General features: G+C 42.9%; 1 protein-coding gene across 1 annotated transcript in view; it reads left to right on the plus strand.

The window, feature by feature from the left end:
• The first annotated feature begins 306 nt into the window (after positions 1 to 306).
• Positions 307 to 21,758, plus strand: part of TBCD (tubulin folding cofactor D) — a 174,201-nt gene continuing 152,749 nt past the window's right edge. Inside the window, exons 1-5 of the mRNA XM_082441993.1 lie at positions 307 to 648; positions 1,929 to 1,979; positions 18,786 to 18,883; positions 19,855 to 19,956; positions 21,219 to 21,365. Coding sequence (XP_082298119.1) covers positions 441 to 648; positions 1,929 to 1,979; positions 18,786 to 18,883; positions 19,855 to 19,956; positions 21,219 to 21,365 — 606 coding nt within the window. The 5' untranslated portion in view covers positions 307 to 440. The remainder of the gene's footprint in view (positions 649 to 1,928; positions 1,980 to 18,785; positions 18,884 to 19,854; positions 19,957 to 21,218; positions 21,366 to 21,758) is intronic.

Raw genomic sequence — 21,758 nt, forward strand, 5'->3', positions numbered from 1 at the left:
AATCACCAATTATTTCGGGGCTTTACGAGCGCCCACTCATCTGTTGTCTGGAAAGTGCCTGTCTAGCGGGCTGGAGCCACTCCCACTGCAGCCCTGGGCGCCTGCAGACGGCTTTGCAGAAAGACGCCCGGGACCTGAACTCAGCGCGCGTGCTCGGGGAAGGCTGCGCAGCCGGCTTGTGGGATCTTGTCGCCCCACCCAGTCCTCTGGCCCCGCCCCCCTCGGGCTCGGCACCGCCTCCGCGCGCAGTATTTTGGCGGCCGGCGCGCTCTGTAGCGGGGCCGGCGTGCAAGGTCGGAGGTCGTGGGGCGGGGCCGGCGTCATTGCCGCCTTCTCTGTCTCAGCAGTCTTGAGCGTTCGGTGCCTCGTGTCCCACGCCCCGCGCCCCACGCGCGTGTGGAGCCGGCTGCGAGTCTGCGGGCACCGTCCGGCCGCCGAGGATGGCCTTGAGCGAGGAGCCGGCCGTGGGTGCCGTGGAGGATCCGGTGGAGGACCGGGCGGAGGATGCGGCGGAGGACGCGGCGCTGGCCTGCGGCGCCTCTCTCGAGTCGTTCGGCGAGAGCGCGGAGACGAAGGAGCTGCTCGGCCGCCTACCGGCGGTGCTCGGAGACCGCGCGGCCCGGGAGGGCGCCCTGGAGCGGTTCCGGGGTGCGCGCGGGCCGGAGGAGGGGAGGGGGGCAGCGCAGGCTGTGCAGGTCTCCTTTCTTGCGGTCCCAGACACGGGCGCGCGTGAGAGGTGGAGGGCAGTGGGCCTCCTGGCCGACCTCCGTCAGGAGGGGGCGGGTGTACCTCCCCTGGGCGGCTCATCTCCCAGTCCTGTCCCCAGCCTGCCCTGGGACCACAGCAAAGAGCATTTTCTCCGAGACAGCTGTGTGGACGGGGCAGTGGGAGCAGGAGAGGCGAGAACAGGTTGGAGCGGGCGGGGGCCGGGCTGGCTGTGCGGTTGTGGGGCCCCCACCCAGAGCCTTAGCTGTAGGCAGCGCCCATGGTTCTGCCAAGACTATGCAGGGCGGCGCAGGATATCGGATAGGCGCACCGTAGGGTGCTTAGTTATTAGTCTAGGTTCTCCAAGTTTAGACGGACCCTTGCCGTTGTCTATAACGGGTAACTTCCAAATGACTCCTTAGGATCCCGTGGTTAGATAACTACGTAGGGTTTTGTGATTCAGTAAAACCGTCCTCGTGGACCCTTTTAGCTAAAGAAATTTCTATATAATTTTGTCTTCATGGGTTTGTAATGACAACGGTGAACTTCAGGAGGGGGCAGTGTGGCCGGCTGAGTGGAAAGAGCACACACTTCGGCAACTTGTCCCTGGGCTTGAATACCCTTCTGCCACTTGGGCTGGTTGCTTGATTGTGCTGTTTCTTTGGCTGTCGGCTGCGGTTAGCACTGAAAATACCTCTGGCGTAGAACTGTACTGAGGGTGAGGTGTATATCCAGGGACCAGTGAAAGCCCACTTTCCCATTCCTAGGGAGTGGTCAGATGTGGAGGTGTGTGGCGCATAAGAACTGCCGTAGCCCAAGTGGTCGTGGGATCTGATAGGAGCAGTTCTAGCTGCTGGTAGGAGTGGAAACCAGGCTGCCTGGGATTAAGGAGGCCGTGGTGTGAGGGCTGGGAGGGCACATGGCTTGGTGTGTGTGGCAGAGGAGAGTGAAGGGTGTGGAAGGTGTGTGTCTAATGAAGGGGAGAACTCAGCTTGGCTGTCAGCAGGCCGTGAATGAAGGAAGAAGCGAGGACCTGAGAGGAAGGTGTGCTGAGCAAGCAGAGAGCAGAGGCCAGGGCACAGTGGCCCTGAGGAAGTGGGTGGGTGGGGCCTCACTCCAGCTGGCCTGTGCTCTTGGGAGCTGCCCTGCAAGTCACTGTGGGAAAACTCGAGTGTTTCCGAGGCTCATGTGCATGTTAATTCTCACATTGTTTTTCTTTTTAGTAATAATGGACAGATATCAGGAGCAGCCTCACCTGTTGGACCCACACCTAGGTAAGAACAGAGGCTGAGGATTTTGATTTTTGATCATTCAGTTACAGATGATCACAGAGGCCTTGGTGCATGGAGTGTGTGTGTGTTTGCGCGCCTGCGCACAAGCAGAGGGTATCAGGATGAAGTGCCCAGGTCTTACTGGTTAGTGGGGCCTACAATAGTAACACCTGCTCCTGGCAGTGAACTTGAGAAGGAGGAAAGTAGCGATAGTAACTTCAGTTGAAGGGCAGCATGGGATGGGGGTTAGGGTCACGAACCCTGGGGCTAGACCGCCTAGATTTACACCCCAGCTCTGCCACTTAGCTGCTCTGTGCCTGAGTTTTCTTGCCTGTGATATGGGGTCATCATCGCTACTTGCCCCCAGGGCTGTGGAGATCTTAGACACATCACCAGGGAGGCACCAAGGGTTAGCCTCAGCGTGCACACAGGTGCCTTTTAAAAAGTGGGCTGGTGCTGTGCATGCTAGTTTTTCTTTTTTAACAGGTTTTGTAGAAGGTAAGTTTTCTGAACTCTCAGCTGTCTCAGGCAGAATAAATACATTTCATGTGTGGTTGGCAGCTTGGCTGGGTGGGGATGGAAGGCATGGGTCCATCGTCTTCCTTCATCCAGTTATGCCATGTCCAAGTCTGAGTTTCTTTTTCAGGAGGCTTTTCTAGAACCTGATATTTTAGGAGGGTATGACTCGCTCTAGGCTTTTTTTCTTATGCTGGGCATTAGCTGGACAATTTTAGGCTGAAGACTTGCATCCTTTGGTACAGGGAACTTTACTTCTGGTGTGTTTTTGATCGTTTCTCTGCTCTGCCTTCTTCTGGTGTGCCTGTGAATTTCCAAGAGTGATCCTCTGGGTCCCTAAGCTTTTCCCTTATAGTTCTGCTTTTGGATCTTTGTTTTGCATGTAGAAGATGTTCTTGAATTTATTTTGACAGTTGTTTTTACTTTATAAGAGTGCTTGTCCTTGGTTTGGTATATTTCAGAGTTGTCTTACAGGTCCGGTTTTCCTCCCTGGGGAGCACACACCCAACTGCTGGGCCCTGTGGTCCTGTGGGGAGGGTCCTGCTGTGGGCCTCCTAGCCCAGAATTCCCTTTTGAGTCGGGCACCAAGCCTGGCTTCCAGCTCTAAGCCCTTCGGCCTCCCCTCTTCAGGACATCTCTGTCCAGGATAGCTCTGTGCAATGATGGAATGTTCTAGATCTGTGCTGTCTGGTAAGGTCACCACTAGCCACTTGTGACTGTTGAGCACTTGAAATATGGCTCGTATGACTGAGGAACTGAATTTTATTTTATTTTTTGTTTTTTTCTTTGAATCTTAAATTTTATTTGATTTAAATTAAAAAAACCCAAATATGGCCAGTTACTGTGGTATTCTCCACTCTCAAGAGTAAACCTTTAGGGCTTCCCTGGTGGCGCAGTGCTTAAGAATCCGCCTGCCAGTGCAGGGGACACGGGTTTGAGCCTGGGTCCGGGAAGATCCCGCATGTTGCGGAGCAGCTAAGCCCGAGTGCCACAACTACTGAGCCTGTGCTCTAGAGCCCGCGAGCCACAACTACTGAAGCTCGCGCACCTAGAGCCCATGCTCCGCAACGAGAGAAGCCACCGCAATGAGAAGCCCGTGCATCTCAACGAAGGGTAGCCCCTGCTCGCTGCAACTAGAGAAAGCCCGTGTGCAGCAAGGAAGACCCAATGCAGCCAAAAATAAAATAAATACATTTATTTAAAAAAAAAAAGTAAACCTTTAGTCTTCTGCCTGTATGGGCACGGTGCTGTGGCCTGGAGCCTTGGACCACTCCTGTTTTCAGCCCCACCTTCGTCCTACCCTGGGCTGTCCCCGGCACCTCAGGCCTCTGGCTTCCCGACTGTGACCCACCGCTGGGCTCTGCTTCTGTGCTTCCCCTGTGCGGCTCAGTTACAACTTGGAAGTCACTGCTGAAGTCTCTTAGCTACTGTTTCTTCTGTTCTCTTTTTCCTTGTGGATTTGTTTCTCTTTGTTGATTTACTGGGGTTTAGAGGGTGGGGGTTGCTGAGGGAAGCACTGGAATCACCTGCTTTCCTGGTTTCTGTTCTTCCGTGAGGGCTGTGCTGTCTTTCCGAGTCTCTCTGAGCTGAGTTCTGGCTGTTCTCTACTGTTCCTGAGGTTCTCCTCTTTCCCCTGGGGTCAGCTTTTCTTTGTAATTTGGTCTTTTCATCTTGCTGGTTCTGTCCGTGTTTCAGACCAAATGGATGCAGACAAAGGCTCCTCTGCTTCCGTTTTGTAATTTAGAGCATTTTCTTTTTCTTTTTTTTGGAGGGGGGGTGTTTTCTTTTTAAATTTTTATTTATTTTTTTATACAGCAGGTTCTTATTAGTTACCTATTTTATACATATTAGTGTATATATGTCAGTCCCAGTCTCCCAATTCATCACACCACGACCACCCTCGTGCCAGTTTCCCCCCTTGGAGTCCATACGTTTGTTCTCTACATCTGTGTCTCAATTTCTGCCCTGCAAACTGGTTCGTCTGTACCATTTTTCTAGGTTCCACATGTATGCGTTAATATACGGTATTTGTTTTTCTCTTTCTGACTTACTACACTCTGTATGACAGTCTCTAGATCCATCCACGTCTCTACAAATGACCCAGTTTTGTTCCTTTTTATGGCTGAGTAATATTGCATTGTATATATGTACCACATCTTCTTTATCCATTCGTCTGTCGATGGGCATTTAGGTTGCTTCCATGACCTGGCTATTGTAAATAGTGCTGCAATGAACATTGGGGTGCATGTGTCTTTTTGAATTATGGTTTTCTCTGGGTATATGCCCAGTAGTGGGATTGCTGGATCATATGGTAATTCTATTTCTAGTTTTTTTTTTTTTTTTTTAGAAATTCACGGTCTTTTATTTATTTATTTATTTATTTATTTATTTATTTATGTTTGGCTGTGTTGGGTCTTCGTTTCTGTGCGAGGGCTTTCTCTAGTTGCGGCAAGCGGGGGCCACTCTTCATCGCGGTGCGCGGGCCTCTCACCATCGCGGCCTCTCTTGTTGCGGAGCACAGGCTCCAGACGCACAGGCTCAGCAATTGTGGCTCATGGGCCCAGTTGCTCCATGGCATGTGGGATCTTCCCAGACCAGGGCTCGAACCCGTTTCCCCTGCACTGGCAGGCAGACTCTCAACCACTGCGCCACCAGGGAAGCCCATATTTCTAGTTTTTTAAGGAACCTCCATACTGTTCTCCATAGTGGCTGTATCAATTTACATTCCCACCAACAGTGCAAGAGGGTTCCCTTTTCTCCACACCCTCTCCAGCATTTGTTGTTTGTAGATTTTCTGATGATGCCCATTCTAACTGGTGTGAGGTGATACCTCATTGTAGTTTTGATTTGCATTTCTCTAATAATTAGTGACGTTGAGCAGCTTTTCATGTGCTTCTTGGCCATCTGTATGTCTTCTTTGGAGAAATGTCTATTTAGGTCTTCTGCCTATTTTTTGATTGGGTTGATTTTTTAATATTGAGCTGCATGAGCTGTTTATATATTTTGGGGAGTAATCCTTTGTCCGTTGATTCGTTTGCAAATATTTTCTCCCATTCTGAGGGTTGTCTTTTCATCTTGTTTGTAGTTTCCTTTGCTTTGCAAAAGCTTTTAAGTTTCATTAAGTTCCATTTGTTTATTTTTTTATTATTATTATTTTTTAAAATTTATTTTATTTATTTATTTTTGGCTGCACTGGGTCTTCATTGCTGCTCACGGGCCTTCTCTAGTTGCAACAAGCAGGGGCCACTCCTCATTGCGGTGTGCGGGCCTCCCACTGCGGTGGCCTCTCCCGTTGTGGAGCACAGGCTCTAGGCACGCGAGCTTCCGTAGTTGTGGCACGTGGGCTCAGTAGTTGTGGCTCACAGGCTCCAGAGCTCAGGCTCAGCAGCTGTGGCGCACGGGCCCAGCTGCTCCGCGGCATGTGGGATCTTCCCGGACCAGGGCTTGAACCCACATCCCTTGCATTGGCAGGCGGGCTCTCAATCACTGTGCCACCAGGGAAGCCCCGTTTGTTTATTTTTGTTTTTATTTCCATTACTCTAGGAGGTGGATCAAAAAAGATCTTGCTGTGATTTATGTCAAAGAGTGTTCTTCCTATGTTTTCCTCTAAGAGTTTTACAGTGTCTGGTCTTACATTTAGGTCTGTAATCCATTTTGAGTTTATTTTTGTGTATGGTGTTAGGGAGTGTTCTAATTTCATTCTTTTACATGTAGCTGTCCAGTTTTCCCAGCACCACTTATTGAAGAGACTGTCTTTTCCCCATTGTATATCCTTGCCTCCTTTGTCATAGATTAGTTGACCATAGGTGCGTGGGTTTATCTCTGGGCTTTCTATCTTGTTCCATTGATCTGTGTTTCTGTTTTTGTGCTAGTACCATATTATCTTGATTACTGTAGCTTTGTAGTATAGTCTGAAGTCAGGGAGTCTGATTCCTCTAGCTCCGTTTTTTTCCCTCAAGACTGCTTTGGCTATTCGGGGTCTTTTGTGTCTCCATACCAATTTTAAGATTTTTTCTTCTAGCTCTGTAAAAAATGCCACTGGTAATTTGATAGGGATTGCATTGAATCTGTAGATTGCTTTGGGTAGTATAGACATTTTCAGAATATTGGTTCTTCTAATCCGGGAACATGGTATATCTCTCCATATCTCTGTTTGTGTCATCTTTGATTTCTTTCATCAGTGTCTTATAGTTTTCCGAGTACAGGTCTTTTACCTCCTTAGGTAGGTTTATTCCTAGGTATTTTATTCTTTTTGTTGCAGTGGTGAATGGGATTGTTTCCTTAATTTCTCTTTCTGATCTTTTGTTGTTAGTGTATAGTAATGCAAGAGATTTCTGTGCATTAATTTTGTATCCTGCAACTTTACCAAATTCATTGATTAGCTCTAATAGTTTTCTGGTGGCATCTTTAAGATTCTGTATGTATAGTATCATGTCATCTGCAAACAGTGACAGTTTTACTTCTTCTTTTCCAATTTGTTTTCCTTTTATTTATTTTTCGCTCTGACTGCCGTGGCTAGGACTTCCAAAACTATGTTGAATAATAGTGGCGAGAGTGGGCATCCTTGTCTCGTTCCTGATCTTAGAGAAAATGCTTTCAGTTTTTCACCATTGAGAATGATGTTTTCTGTGGGTTTGTCATATATGGCTTTTATTATGTTGAGTTAGGTTCCCTCTGTGCCCACTTTCTGGAGAGTTTTTATCATAAATGGGTGTTGAATTTTGTCAAAAGCTTTTTCTGCATCTATTGAGATGATCATATGGTTTTTATTCTTCAATTTGTTAATATCGTGTATCACATTGATTGACTTGCGTACATTGAAGAATCCTTGCATCCCTGGGATAAATCCCACTTGATCGTGGTGTATGATCCTTTTAATGTGTTGTTGGATTCTGTTTGCTAGTATTTTGTTGAGGATTTTTGCATCTATATTCATCAGTGATAATTGGTCTGTAGTTTTCTTTTTTTGTAGTATCTTTGTCTGGTTTTGGTATCAGGGTGATGGTGGCCTCTTAGAATGAGTTTGAAAGTGTTCCTTCCTCTGCAGTTTTTTGGAAGAGTTTGAGAAGGTGTTAGCTCTTCTCTAAATGTTTGATAGAATTCACCTGTGAAGCCATCTGGTCCTGGACTTTTGTTTGTTGGAAGATTTTTAATCCCAGTTTCAATTTCATTACTTGTGATTGGTCTGTTCATATTTTCTGTTTCTTCCTGGTTCAGTCTTGGAAGGTTATAACTTTCCAAGAATTTGTCCATTTCTTCCAGGTTGTCCATTTTATTGGCGTAGAGTTGCTTGTAGTAGTCTCTTACGATGCTTTGTATTTCTGTGATGTCTGTTGTAACTTCTCCTTATTTCTAATTTTATTGACTTGAGTCCTCTCCCTTTTTTTCTTGATGAGTCTGGCTAAGGCTTTATCAATTTTGTTTATCTTCTCAAAGAACCAGCTTTTAGTTTTATTGATCTTTGCTATTGTTTTCTTTGTTTCTATTTCATTTATTTCTGCTCTGATTGTTATGATTTCTTTCCTTCTGCTAACTTTGGGTTTTGTTTGTTCTTTCTCTTGTTCCTTCAGGTGTAAGATTAGATTGTTTATATGAGATTTTTCTTGTTTCTTGAGGTAGGCTTGTGTTGCTATAAACTTCCCTCTTAGAACTGCTTTTGCTGCATCCCATATGTTTTGGATTGTTGTGTTTTCATTGTAATTTGTCTCTAGGTATTTTTTGATTTCCTCTTTGATTTCTTCAGTGATCTCCTGGTTATTTAGTAATGTATTGTTTAGCCTCCATGTGATTGTGTTTTTTAAGTTTTTTTCCCTGTAATTGATTTCTAATCTCATAGCATCGTGGTTGGAAAAGATGCTTGATATAATTTCAGTTTTCTTAAATTTACCGAGGCTTGATTTGTGACCCAAGATGTGATCTATCCTGGAGAATGTTCCATGTGCACTTGAGAAGAAAGTGTAATTTGCTGTTTTTGGATGGAATGTCCTATAAATATCAATTAAATGTATCTGGTCTATTGTGTCATTTAAAGCTTGTGTTTCCTTATTAATTTTCTGTCTGGATGATCTGTCCTTTGGTGTAAGTGAGATGTTAAGGTCCCCCACTATTATTGTGTTACTGTTGATTTCCTCTTTTATAGCTGTTAGCAGTTGCCATATGTATTGAGATGCTCCTATGTTGGGTGCATGTATATTTTTAACTGTTATGTCTTGTCTTGGATTGATGCCTTGATCATTATGTAGTGTCCTTCCTTGTCTCTTGTAACATTCTTTATTTTAAAGTCTATTTTATCTGATATGAGTATTGCTACTCCAGCTTTCTTTTAATTTCCATTTGCATGGAGTATCTTTTTCCATCCCCTCACTTTCAGTCTGTATGTGTCCCTAGGTCTGAAGTGGGTCTCTTGTAGACAGCATATATATGGGTCTTGTTTTTGTATCCATTCAGCCAGTCTATGTCTTTTGGTTGGGGCATTTAATCCATTCACGTTTAAGGTAATTATCTATATGTATGTTCCTATGACCATTTTCTTAATTGTTTTGGGTTTGTTTTTGTAGGTCCTTTTCTTCTCTTGTGTTTCCCACTTAGAGAAGTTCCTTTTGCATTTGTTGTAGAGCTGGTATGGTGGTGCTGAATTCTGTTAGCTTTTGCTTGTCTGTAAAGCTTTTGATTTCTCTGTAGAATCTGAATGAGATCCTTGCCGGGTAGCGTAATCTTGGTTGTAGTTTCTTCCCTTTCATCACTTTAAATATATCATGCCACTCCCTTCTGGCTTGTAGAGTTTCTGCTGAGAAATCAGCTGTTAACCTTATGGGAGTTCCCTTGTATGTTATTTGTCATTTTTCCCTTGTTGCTTTCAATAATTTTTCTTTGTCTTTAATTTTTGTCAATTTGATTACTCTGTGTCTTGGCGTGTTTTTCCTTGGTTTTATCCTGCCTGCGACTCTCTGTGCTTCCTGGACTTGGGTGGCTATTTCCTTCCCCATGTTAGGGAAGTTTTTGACTGTAATCTCTAAAGATGTTTTCTCTGGTCCTTTCTCTCTCTCTTCTCCTTCTGGGACCCCTATAATGCGAATATTGTTGCATTTAATGTTGTCCCAGAGATCTCTCAGGTTGTCTTCATTTCTTTTCATTCTTTTCTCTTTGTTCTGTTCCACGGCAGTGAATCCCACCTTTCTGTCTTCCAGGTCACTTATCTGTTCTTCTGTCTCAGTTATTCTGCTATTGATTCCTTCTAGTGTATTTTTCCTTTCAGTTGTTGTATTGTTTATCTCTGTTTGTTTGTTCTTTAATTCTTCTTGGTGTTTGTTCTTTAATTCTTCTAGGCCTTTGTTAAACATTTCTTGCATCTTCTCGATCTTTGCCTCCATTCTTTTTCCGAGGTCCTGGATCATCTTCACTATCATTATTCTGAATTCTTTTTCTGGAAGGTTGCCTATCTCCACTTCATTTGATTGTTTTTCTGGGGTTTTATCTTGTTCCTTCATCTGGTGCAAAGTCCTCTGCCTTTTCATTTTGTTTTTCTGTGAATGTGGTTTTCCTTCCACAGGCTGCAGAATTGTAGCTCTTCTTCCTTCTGCCTTGGAGCATTTTCATCTAGACTTTTCCTGAACGGGATTCTGATGGGCAGCTCCTTGTGGGGCAGTATGGCGAGTTGATGGACAGATTTTCTCTTAGAACAAGTGAGTTGGTCGAGATTTCTATCTAACATCAAGGATGTTCCAGATGCCAGAATGAAGGCCTTTACCTGGGGTACTCCTGTCTCCTCCGGAGAAGTCTTCATTTACTTAAGTATTTGTTCAGAGTTTGGTCCCCGGTGAGTGATTCTGGGGCTACAGCGATCGCAGACCCTTCCCTGCTTTGGGCCCCACTGCACTTGCTGACTCTGAGCTCTCCTTGGGTGTGCAGGTGGGCATGTATGACGTGGCCTTCTCTGCCTGCTTAATTTGGAGCTGCCTTTCTCCCAGAAGTCTTTTTTTTGATGTGGACCATTTTTAAAGTCTTTATTGAATTTGTTACAATATTGCTTCTGTTTTATGTTTTGGTTTTATTGGCCATGAGGCATGTGGGATCTTAGCTCCCTGACCAGGGATCAAACCCACACCCCCTGCAATGGAAGGCGAAGTCTTAAACACTGGACCGCCAGGGAAGTCCCTCTCCCAGAAGTCTTTACAACCGCTTTCTCCCTATTCTTGCAGCTGGTCAGGACTTTCCATTTTGTGCAGCTGTACTTTTATTTTACTGGGTCTTAGGAGCAGTGAGAGGCAGATGTGTGTGGACTCCTGTTTTGTCCAGTTTTGTACTCTTGCAAGTAGCCCAACAAACATCCTTAACACACCTCTTTGTGCAATTTCCAGATATTTTGTTAGAGTAATTTTCAGGAAGTGGGAGTGGTGGGCTTTTGATACTTCAAATTCACCTTATGTTTCCATCCACAGTATATGAAAGTGTCCTTTTCTTTTACATTGTTGCCAAGACTGGATTTGAATATTTGAAATCTTTACCAACGTAAAGTTATCTATTAAAGGATGAAAAGGGATCGTGTGCTTTTATTTTGCATTTTGTTGTTTCCTAGTGAAGGTGAATTTTTTTTTTTTATCATTTATTGTTACATTTGCACAGTATTTCTCCCTTTGTGAATTGTCCATTCATATCCATTCACTTGATGTTTTTACCTTGTTCTAAACAATTTTTAAATGAATCAGTTAATTTAATCATCACAGTAATCTCATAATACCTGTGGAAGATCATCATTATTATTATTTATTTAGTTTTTTGCACACAGTTTATTTATTTAAAAAAATTTTTTAAATTATTATTTTTCAAATTTTCGGCTGTGTTGGGTCTTCGTTGCTGGGCGCAGGCTTTTCTCTGGTTGCTGCGCACGGGGGCTACTCTTCATTGCGGTGCGTGGGCGTCTCATTGCGGTGGCTTCTCCTGTTGTGGAGCATGGGCTCTAGGCGCATGGGCTTTAGTATTTTTGGCACGCGGGCTCAGTAATTGTGGCTCGCGGGCTCAGTACTTGTGGCTTGCAGGCTCTAGAACACAGGCTCAGTAGTTGTGGCCCACAGACTTAGTTGCTCCGCAGCATGTGGGATCTTTCCGAAGCAGGGCTTGAACCTGTGTCCCCTGCATTGGCAGGCGGATTCTTAACCGCTGTGCCACCAGGGAAGTCCCAGAAGGTCATTATTATTAACCACAGTTTACAGAGAAGAAAATGCAGCAGAGTTCTGAGAGGTTAACTTACCCAAGGACACACAGCTAGTTAGTGTTCCAGCCAAGATTTAAATGCAGACAGTCCACTCAGACCCTCAGACTAAAGATGATGAGAAATCTACAAGTCCTCAAGGCTGTTTTAAACAAATGCTTTACAAATCCTCTAAATTCTGGATTCTAGGATTCTTTGGGATCAGCCCTGTCTTCTTTCTTCCTGGGAAAGCTTGCAGGCCTCATGAGTGGTAGCTGAAGATTGGTGGGTACTAGGTGAGGGCCAGGTACAGGGAAGATGCTTCTGATGTCTGAGACGTGAGCTTGCCTGAGGCTGGCAGTGCTGCAGGGGAAGGGCAGGGCGGTGGGCTCCCCAGGCCACCTTTTATGGTCGATCTTGGGTTCATGGCAGTTCCCATTAGGAATGCCCATTGCTCAGGAGGTGAAAGGTGGTGTGACACTCGTCTCTCTAAGTCACAACCTTGGACCTGTGGCACTGCCTTTATTCTTGCCCGAAACCTGTCTCCATAGTGGATCACAAAATAGTAACACTTACTGTGAGTTGTTCAGAGTGATCTGAATGAGTTTTGAGAGTTTAGTGTAAAGTGAACTGGAAAAGGTTCCTTTTAGAAAAAGGAAACAATAGTCGTGGATGCTGGTCCTGGACCTACTTCATGATGTTTGCTTTTTCCTTTTAATATTACATAGTATATTTTGTGTACTCAATTTTAAAATATATGTATATTGTCAGAACTATCAGGCTCTTCTTTTGTGTTTGGCCTTTGGTAGTTGGCTTTAGAAGTTTATTTTTCCTATCCCTATTGTGAGCCTCATTTGTTGAATAGTCCAGCAGGCTGCCCCCAACCCTAGTGTGAAATGCCATTGTAAATGTGTATTAAATACTCACATATATTGGCCTTTGTTTCTAGCCTTTCTGTTCTGTTCCCTTAATCTAGCTCTATGCTCTTTTATCCTTGTCGTTTTGGTTTGCATTAATTGCATTGTAATTTGTTTTGTCAGAATCCGACCTTCTTACTTTTCTCACTGTTGTCTTGCCCTTTCATTAATTCAGATGCACTTCAGAATTATTTTATCACCCCCGGAAAATTCTTTTGAAATTCTGTTAAATCCACAAATTCATGTAGGGAGATTCGACATCTTTACAAGATTGAATTTTCCTCTCTAGGAACATAATATTGTGTCTCTAAATTATTCACATCTTTTGTGTCTCTCAGTAAAGTGTGGTAATTTTCTTCAGGTGATTCCTGGAAACATTTTTTTAAGTTTATTTCTAAGTATGTTTTTTATCTTTTATTGCGCTTGTGAAACTATCTGTTACGTTTTCTAACTGATTTTTGCTGGTGTACAGCGAAAATATACTTTGTATACTTATTTTGTAAATGGCAACACTGTCATGGAATATATGTATACACACATATTTTAAAATATAACAGCTTTATTGTGATATAATTTATATACCATAGGGAATTCCCTGGCGGTCCAGTGGTTAGGACTTGATGCTTTCACTGCGGTGGGCCTGGGTTCGATCCCTGGTCAGGGAACTAAAATCCTGCAAGCTGCACGGCACAGCAAAAAAAAAAAAAAAATTTTTTTTTTTTACATACCTTAGAGTTTACCCGTTTAAATGTATACTTCATTGTTTTTTAGTATATCACAGAGTTGTGCAACCATCACCACTAATTCCTGACCATTTTCATCACTCCAAAAAGAAACTCATACTCACCATCAGCGGTCACTTTCGATTCCTTCTCCATCCAGTCCCTGGGACCACGATCTGTCTCTGTGGATTTGTGTATTCTGTGCATTTCATATAGTGGAATCAGGCAATATACGGTCTTTCGTGATTAGTGTCTTTAACTCAGCATAATGTTTTCAAGGTTTAGTGTATAATGAAATACTTCACTACTTTTTCGGTTTCTTTTGAGTTTTCTAAAAAGGTAAATAATTATATGCTTTTAAAATAATGTTAACTTGATATATTTATCCATGGTATACCTTTTCATTCTTCCTTTAAAACTTTTTTTAGGAGTTAACTTTATTGAGATATAATTTACATACGATAAAACACACCCATTTTAAGTATACAGTTTGAGCTTTGACAGATGTATGCACCTTCCCCACTATTAAGGTGTAAAAAATTTCCAGCACCCCAAGAAGTCACTTCATGTCCCTTTGCAGTCAAGACCACCACCCTGGCCCTGGGCAACCAGTGTTCTACTTACTCTCTGGTTTCTTCTGTTGAAATAGTATTTCTGAGACTCATCCGTGTTGTTGCATGTGTAACAGCAGTTTGTTCCTTTTTTGTTGAACCATACTTTATTCTTTCACCTGTTGATGGACTTTTGGGTTGTTTCCAGCTTTGGGCTGTTACTAGTGCTGCTATGAACATTCACAGACAATTCTTTGGGTGGATGTATGTTTTCATTTCTATGTAAGAGTGGAATTGCTGGGTGTATAGTAAAGGTAGGTTTTATGATAAACTGCCACCATGCCATGTTTTCGTAAAGGTTGTACCATCTTACATTGCCAGCAACAATCTATGAGAATTCCAGTTACCCTACATCCTCATCAGCACTTAGTATTGTCAGTCTTCCTGATTTTAGTCATTTTAGTGGGTGTGTAGTGGTATCTCATTGTAGTTTTACCCTGCATTTCCTAGGTGCAAATTGCAACCTTTTACAGTTATTAAGACTTGCAGCCCAGCATATGGGTCTGTTTTGTTCAGAGTTCCGTGTGTACTTGAGAAGAATGTCTTTCTGCTTTTGGTTGGAGTGCCATTTAAGTGTCATTTAAATAAGGTGGTCAGTAGTGTTGTTTGGGTCTTTTATGTCCTTACTGATTTTCTTTTCAGTAGTTCTATCAATTCTTGGGAGAGGAGTATTGAAATCTTCAACTCTATAGATCTGTCTTTTCCTCCTTTCAGTTTTCTCAGTTTTTGCTTTATCTTGAAGTTCTTTAATTTCATGTATGCTCTTGTAGGATGGTTAAGTCTTCATGATGAATTGATCCTTATATCATTATAAAATGTCTTCTTTGGGAATTCCCTTGCTGTCCAGTGGTTAGGATTCTGCGCTTACACTGCAGGGCGCCCGGGTTCAATCCCTGGTCTGGGAACTAAGATCCTGAAAACTGAGTGGCCAAAAAAAAAAAAGTTCTCTTTTTCTCTGTAATAGTCCTTGTTCTGAGGTCCATTTTGTCTGATATTGATGTGGCCTCTCAAGCTTCCTTATAGTTAGTGATTGCTTGGTGTATCTTTCTTCTCCCTTTTACTTTTTTTTTTTTAAATAAATTTATTTATTTTATTTATTTATTTTTGGCTGCGTGTGGTCTTCGTTGCTATGCGTGGGCTTTCTCTAGTTGTGGCGAGCAGGGTCTACTCTTTGTTACGGTGCGTGGGCTTCTCATTGCAGTGGCTTCTCTTGTTGTGGAGCATGGGCTCTAGGCGTGGAGGCTTCAGTAGCTGTGACACGTGGGCTCAGTAGTTGTGGCTCGTGGGCTCTAGAGCGCAGGCTCAGTAGTTGTGGCACGTGGGCTTAGTTGCTCCACGGCATGTGGATCTTCCTGGACCAGGGCTTGAACCTGTGTCCCCTGCATTGGCAGGTGGATTCTTAACCACTGCGCCACCAGGGAAGTCCATCCCTTTTACATTTAACTAGCTACATTTTTATTTTTAAAGCGCATTTCACGTAGGGAGAATGTAGTCGGGTCTTCCTATTTTTAAAATTCAGTTTGGTAATCCTTACCTTTTAATTGTAGTGTTTAGGTCATTTAATGTAGCTCTCAATTCTTGCTCTTTGCTTAGTATTTGCCCCATTTATGTTTTGTTTCTTCTTTACTCTTTCCTACCTTCTTTTGTATTAAATTAGCATTTTTTGGTGTTTGATTTTGTTTCCACTGTCGTCTCATTAGCTGTTCCTTTGCTTTATATTTTTAGTGATCGCTCTAGGATTTACAATATGTGTCCTCAATATGTATCACAGTCTACCTTCACATGATGTCACACTGTTTCGTGTATAACGTGAGAGCCTCATAGGAGGACTCCCATCTCCCGCCAATTTGTCGTACATCTTGCCTCTGTGTATGTTATAACCTTACAGTGTATTGTTTTCACTTTAAACACAGTTATTTTTCCAAGGAAATTTAAAAATGAGAAAAAAATCTTTAATATTTATCCATGTATTTACTATTTCCACTTTTATTCTTTGCTTTCTGTAAATTGTAGTTTTCTGTCTGGTAGTTATTTTCTGTTTGAGGAATTTACTTTAACATTTCTTCTAGTGTAAATCTACTGGTGTTGAATTCTTTCAGCTATTGTTTGATAGTTTGCTTCACTTGCAGTTTTAAAAAAAAATTATTTATGCTGCGCCAGTTCTTAGTTGTGGCACGTGGACTTCTTAGTTGCGTCATGCGGGGTCTTTAGTTGCGGCATGCGGGGTCTTTAGTTGAGGCATGCAAACTCTTAGTTGCAGCATGTCGGATCTTGTTCCCTGACCAGGGATCAAACCTGGACCCCCTGCTATGGGAGGACGGAGTCTTACCCACTGGACCACCAGGGAAGTCCCTTCACTTGCATTTTTGAAAGATATATTGCTGGTTATAGAATTCTAGGTTGACAGTTTTTTCTTTCTGCATTTTAAAAGATATGGCTTGATTGGTTCTGATGGGAAGTCTGTCTTTTTTTTTTCAATATTTATTTATTTGGCTGTGTCAGGTCTTAGTTGTGGCACGTGGGATCTTCGTTGCGGCATGTGGGATCTTTTGTTGCGGCACATGGGCCTCTCTCTAGTTGTGGCGCATGGGCTCAGTAGTTGTGGTGTGTGGGATCTCTAGTTGTGGCATGCAGGCTTAGTTGCCCTGGTGCATGTGGAATCTTAGTTCCCCAGCCAGGGATCGAACCCGCATCCCCTGCATTGGAAGGTAGATTCTTAACCACTGGACCACCAGGGAAGTCCCAGGAAGTCTGTCTTTACTCATCTCTATTTCTCTGTGTAGTGTGTGCTTTTTTCTCTGGCTGCTTTTAGAATTTTCTTTTTACTGCTGGTTTTCAACAATTTGATTATGACAGGCCATGGTGTGGTTTTTTTCCTTTTTATCCTGCTTTGAGTTTGCTGAACCTTTTGATTGATAGGTTTATAGTTTTTATCAGATTTGAAAATTTTTTGCCTCTTATTTCTTGAGGTATTTCTTTTGCCCTTGCCTCCATCCTCTCCCCTTGGACTCCAGTCACACATCTGCAGATACACTTGATACTGTGGCAGTGTTGCTGAAGCTGTTTAGTTGTTTACTTCCTTTTTCCCCTTAGGGTAGAAGTTTTTATTACTGTGTCTTCAAGTTCTCTGATCTTTTCTTCTGCACTGTCTAATCTGCTATTAATCCCATTTAATTTTTCATTTTGGATCTTATTTTCCAGCTCTTGAAGTTGTTTGTTTTTTAAATATCTTCTGTTTTTTTAAATATCTATCTTAGTTGCATGCTGCAACTAAGAAGTCTGCGTGCTGTATATTGTTCATGTTTTCTTTTACATCCTTGAGGATATTTTGTAGTATTTAAAGTTTACATCTAGTAATTATATCATCTTTGTCATTTCTGGTCATTTCTTTTTTTTTTAATTTTTATAAATTTATTTTTTTACTTATTGTTTTGGCTGCGTTGGGTCTTCTTTGTTGCACGTGGGCTTTCTTTAGTTGCGGCGAGCGGGGGCTACTCTTCGTTGTGGTGCGCAGGCTTCTCATTGTGGTGGCTTCTCTTGTTGCAGAGCATGGGCTCTAGGCACGCGGGCTTCAGTAGTTGTGGCATGGGGGCTCAGTAGTTGTGGCTCACGGTCTATAGAGCACAGGCTCAGTAGTTGTGCACAGGCTTTGTTGCTTCGTGGCACGTGGGATCTTCCTGGGCCAGGGATTGAACCCATGTCCCCTGCATTGGCAGGTGGATTCTCAACTGCTGCGCCACCAGGGAAGTCCCTGGTCATTTCTGTTGACTGATTTTCCTTCTGTTAGGTGTCACAGCAGTTTTAGTTATATGTCTAGTAAATTTTTAGTGGATCATGGACATTGTGATGGTTATGTTGTTGGGTTTAAGTTTTTTGTCTTTAAAGTGTTGAAGTTTGGCAAGACTGTTTAGTTAATTGTATATCATGTATATCCTTTAAGGTTTGTTAGGGCAGGTATAGCTTTTTCTCTTGTTTTTCTTTAATTTAGCGTTACTACTAAGGAGAGACATTTCTGGAATGTCTGCTGGTTGCTCTGGGTGCTCAACAAGGACTCTGCACTCTGGCCTTGTGGAATTTGAATGCCAGCCCTATATGAGCTATGGGAACTCTGCCTTAGTGCTTCCTGGCAGTTCTTACCCAGCCTAGTGGACTAACCACCGTGCCTGTGAAGATTCACCCAAAGATTCGAGGGGACCTCTGCAGACTTCCAGAGCTCATTCTCTGCTTAGCTTCCTCTGGCATGCTGCCCTGCAAATTTCAGCTGACTCAGCCTCCTTGAACTCCAGTCTTTGCTATGCTTGAGTCCCCCCCTCTCTGCACTGGGTTCTAAAAATTACCTTCTGGTGGACGGCCTGGGTGGCTGTAGATTGCAGTTGGTTTACCATGTGCTGCCTGTTGTTCCAGTGTCTGAAAATATAATTGTCCTGTTCTCTAATTGTTGTTGGTGGTAAGGCAGTTCCATATCAATTATTCCTGTATAACTGGAAGTGGAAATCCTTTTTATTCTGTCTTATTACATTGGTTAGAACCAGATTGTTATTAGGTCATAGTAGTTGTAGAGGTATTTTCTGTAAAGCATGGTATTAGATATTGATTTGATATAGAATAATAATAAAAAATATTTTCCTTACATTTTAAAAGCAGGAATAAATGTTGTATTAACGCTAGTGCCGTTTTAGAAACTGTGAAGATGAAAGTGTTTTTTTTTTCTTTTGCTCTATTGATACTTGGATTATATAGATTTACTAATATTAAACCATTCTTATATTTCTAAATAGCCCTTTTTTCTTTTGGCATTTTGTTTTAATGTCATGTTGATGTTTAACAGGAAATATTTTATATATGTTTTTCCCTAGAATGGATGATGAACTTGTTGTTGGAATTTGTGCGAGATAAGAAATCTCCGGCTGACCTCGTACATCTGGCTTTTAAATTTCTTTACATCATCACCAAGGTAATATTTACATAGCACTTTGTAGTTGACAGAACACTTTCTTAATATACTCGGTTCAGAAGTACCTTCCAAAATGGTATCTCTCAGGAAAGATTGTTCTCATACAAAAGTTGTGGGTTTCATGCTTTCTCTTTTTACCACGTGCTGGAGATCAGATGTTAGTGATCCGGGGGACCCTTTGGCTGAAACAGTGCTTTTCAGCAGTGTTTTCTGCGTCTTGTATTTGAATGGATCAAGCACCAGCTAGCCAGAAAGGGACGGAGAGGATATATATATACATATATACATATATATATGTGAGTAACTGAGAAAAGTTTCTTACAAGGAAAAAGGAAATAAACTTGGAAGTGGAAGTGCTTCTCAGATGTGGATGTGCAGATGGCTTTTCAGGGATCTTGTTATGATGCAGATTCTGAGTAAGTGGGTCTGGTGTGAGGCCTGATATTCTGCATTCTTACAGGCTCCCCAGTGATGTGTGTGCTGGTCCATACGTACCATGGGGGAGACTTGGCCATCTCGGCTGGGGTTTTGCTTCTGTGGGGCCTGCTGTGTGGTGGAGGGAGGCCTGTGTGCACAGTCCTTGCCCTCGGTTGGTTGAATGCAGGGTCTCTCCTGAAGGTGTAGTGCCACCGCGTTTCATGGAAGCCTTAATGAATTTGGGACCTTTTGGGTTCCCGAGGACTTATTCCTCATAATCAAGGTAGAAGCAAAACTTGTTCGTTTGTAACATAGCTATATTTCTGATGAACCAAGATTGGTTGGTCAAATTGGGACAACATATTTATGAAATGATTTAAGAAGTAAAGGTAGCTTTCTTATTGTTTAGTCTTACTAAGTTGTATCACTGTAATGTGATGTAATTCTCTTTGATCATTGGGTGGCATAGGTGGTGATTTTTGGTAATAGAGAAAAAAATAATTTTGCTACTTTATTTTCTAATTATATAATAATTCAATGTCTTTATTTGATAGGTTCGAGGATATAAAACATTTCTTCGTTTATTTCCACACGAAGTAGCTGATGTGAAGCCTGTTTTAGATATGTTTACAGATCAGAATCCTAAAGACCATGAAGTGAGTGTCCCTTTCCTCCTCCTCTTCATTTCCTGTCCCCCAGACTTATTCCCTGGTTTTCCCTGCTCCTGCACTGGCAGCTTCCTTTCCTGTTTCCTTCAGTTTTATCTTGTACTATTTTGTGTCATTCCCTCTCTTTTCATTTATTCCTTTGGCTTTCTCTTTTTACGTATGTTACTTTAAATTATTTTATTTAAAAAAATGCCCTTTATAAAGAAAACAATAAACCTCCATACAGTGTGATGATAACTATATCATCATCCAAATTTTTTTAACTTAAAATAGAACTATGTTGGGGGTCCCCAAGACCACCCCAAGTCCAGTGATTTCCTAGGATCACTACAAGAATTGGCATGTAGTCATCCTTATGGCTATGATTTACTACAGCAAAATCAGCAGAGGGAGAAGGCACATGGGGCGAAGTCCAAAGGAAACCAGGAGTGAGCTTCCGGAATCGTCTCCCTGTTGGGTCACGCAAGGCACTTGTGATTCCGCAGCACCAAGTTGTGAGAACACATACGAGGTGTTGTCCACCAGGAAGGTCATAGGGGCCGGCACCCACGATTTCTGTGCGGGCTGTTCATCTGGGTACTCTGCCAGGCACATACTAAAACCCAGAAGGAAAGCAGGTGTTCAGCATAAGCCACATGGTTTGTACAAACGGCCTGGGCACAGAGTGACCCTCATCAGTTAGGGAATGGTGGGAATGTTCCCCGAAAACCAGGTTCCCAGATGCCTGCCAGTGGCCAACCTTGCAGTCCAGCGTGATGGGGAGCGCTCTTGGGCACAGGATGCATTCAGAAGGGCACGTAGGTTGTAACTGCAAACTCAGGAAATTGTCTTGCTCTGCATGTGCCCTGCTCTCCTCTGCTTCTCATGCCTCTGATGGGGAGTCTGGGACCGAAGCAGAATCTTGTTTTATTGACTCCTCTGTGACTGGAAGTTGAGAATTTTTTCTTTATTCTTAAGTCTTATGTTTTTTTAATCTTTTTCTGTTTTCCATTTTCTTGAAAAGCTGATTACACGCTGAAGGGTGCCAGTGATGAGAAGCCATTAGACTGACATGTTATGATTTTTCTTTGTTCCTTTTGCTGTTTCTCTTGGCTGCATGCCCCAGGGCATGTGGTGGGGTGCGGTGCTCTGCAGCCTGGCTCCGAGGCCCTGGCGTTTGGAGGCCTGGGTGGGCGCTGAGCGGGAGGGGGTGGCAGGACTGCGTGGATGCCCTTGCGCAGGAGTCATGTTGCTTTGACTTGGCCCTCTAGACCTGGGAGACCCGCTACGTGCTCCTCCTGTGGCTCTCCGTGACCTGCCTGATCCCGTTTGATTTTTCACGCCTTGACGGCAACCTCCACAGTCAGCCTGGGCAAGAGCGAGTGTCCACCATGGACCGTATCCTCCAGGTAGCAGAGGTGAGTATGGCTGTGAAGTAATGAGCTGCTGACCAGTGTCCTTTCTCATGCCATTAGGGCTTAGTTAGGTACACTTGTGACATTTGTTTATTTCTTCAACCATTGTTACTCTTTTTCAGTGAAGTGAAATTCCATTTCATAACTTACCATGAAACTGATAATTCCTAAAGGGGTCAGGATGAATTACTTTAGCAAAACTCATTTCTCTGTAGAAAGTGCAGATACTCTGATGATAGCTTAGAATAGGTTTTGGGGGATAATGGTAAGACAAATTAAAGGTCCATTTAAAATCTAATTTTTAATTTAATTTTTAACATTACATAAATAATACATGATCATTGTAGGAAAATCAGAAAATAAAAAGCAGGAAAATTATTAAGGTGAAATCTCTCA

The sequence above is a fragment of the Balaenoptera physalus genome (genome assembly GCF_965194825.1).
Source record: "Balaenoptera physalus genome assembly, chromosome: 20".
Lineage (NCBI taxonomy): Eukaryota > Metazoa > Chordata > Mammalia > Artiodactyla > Balaenopteridae > Balaenoptera > Balaenoptera physalus.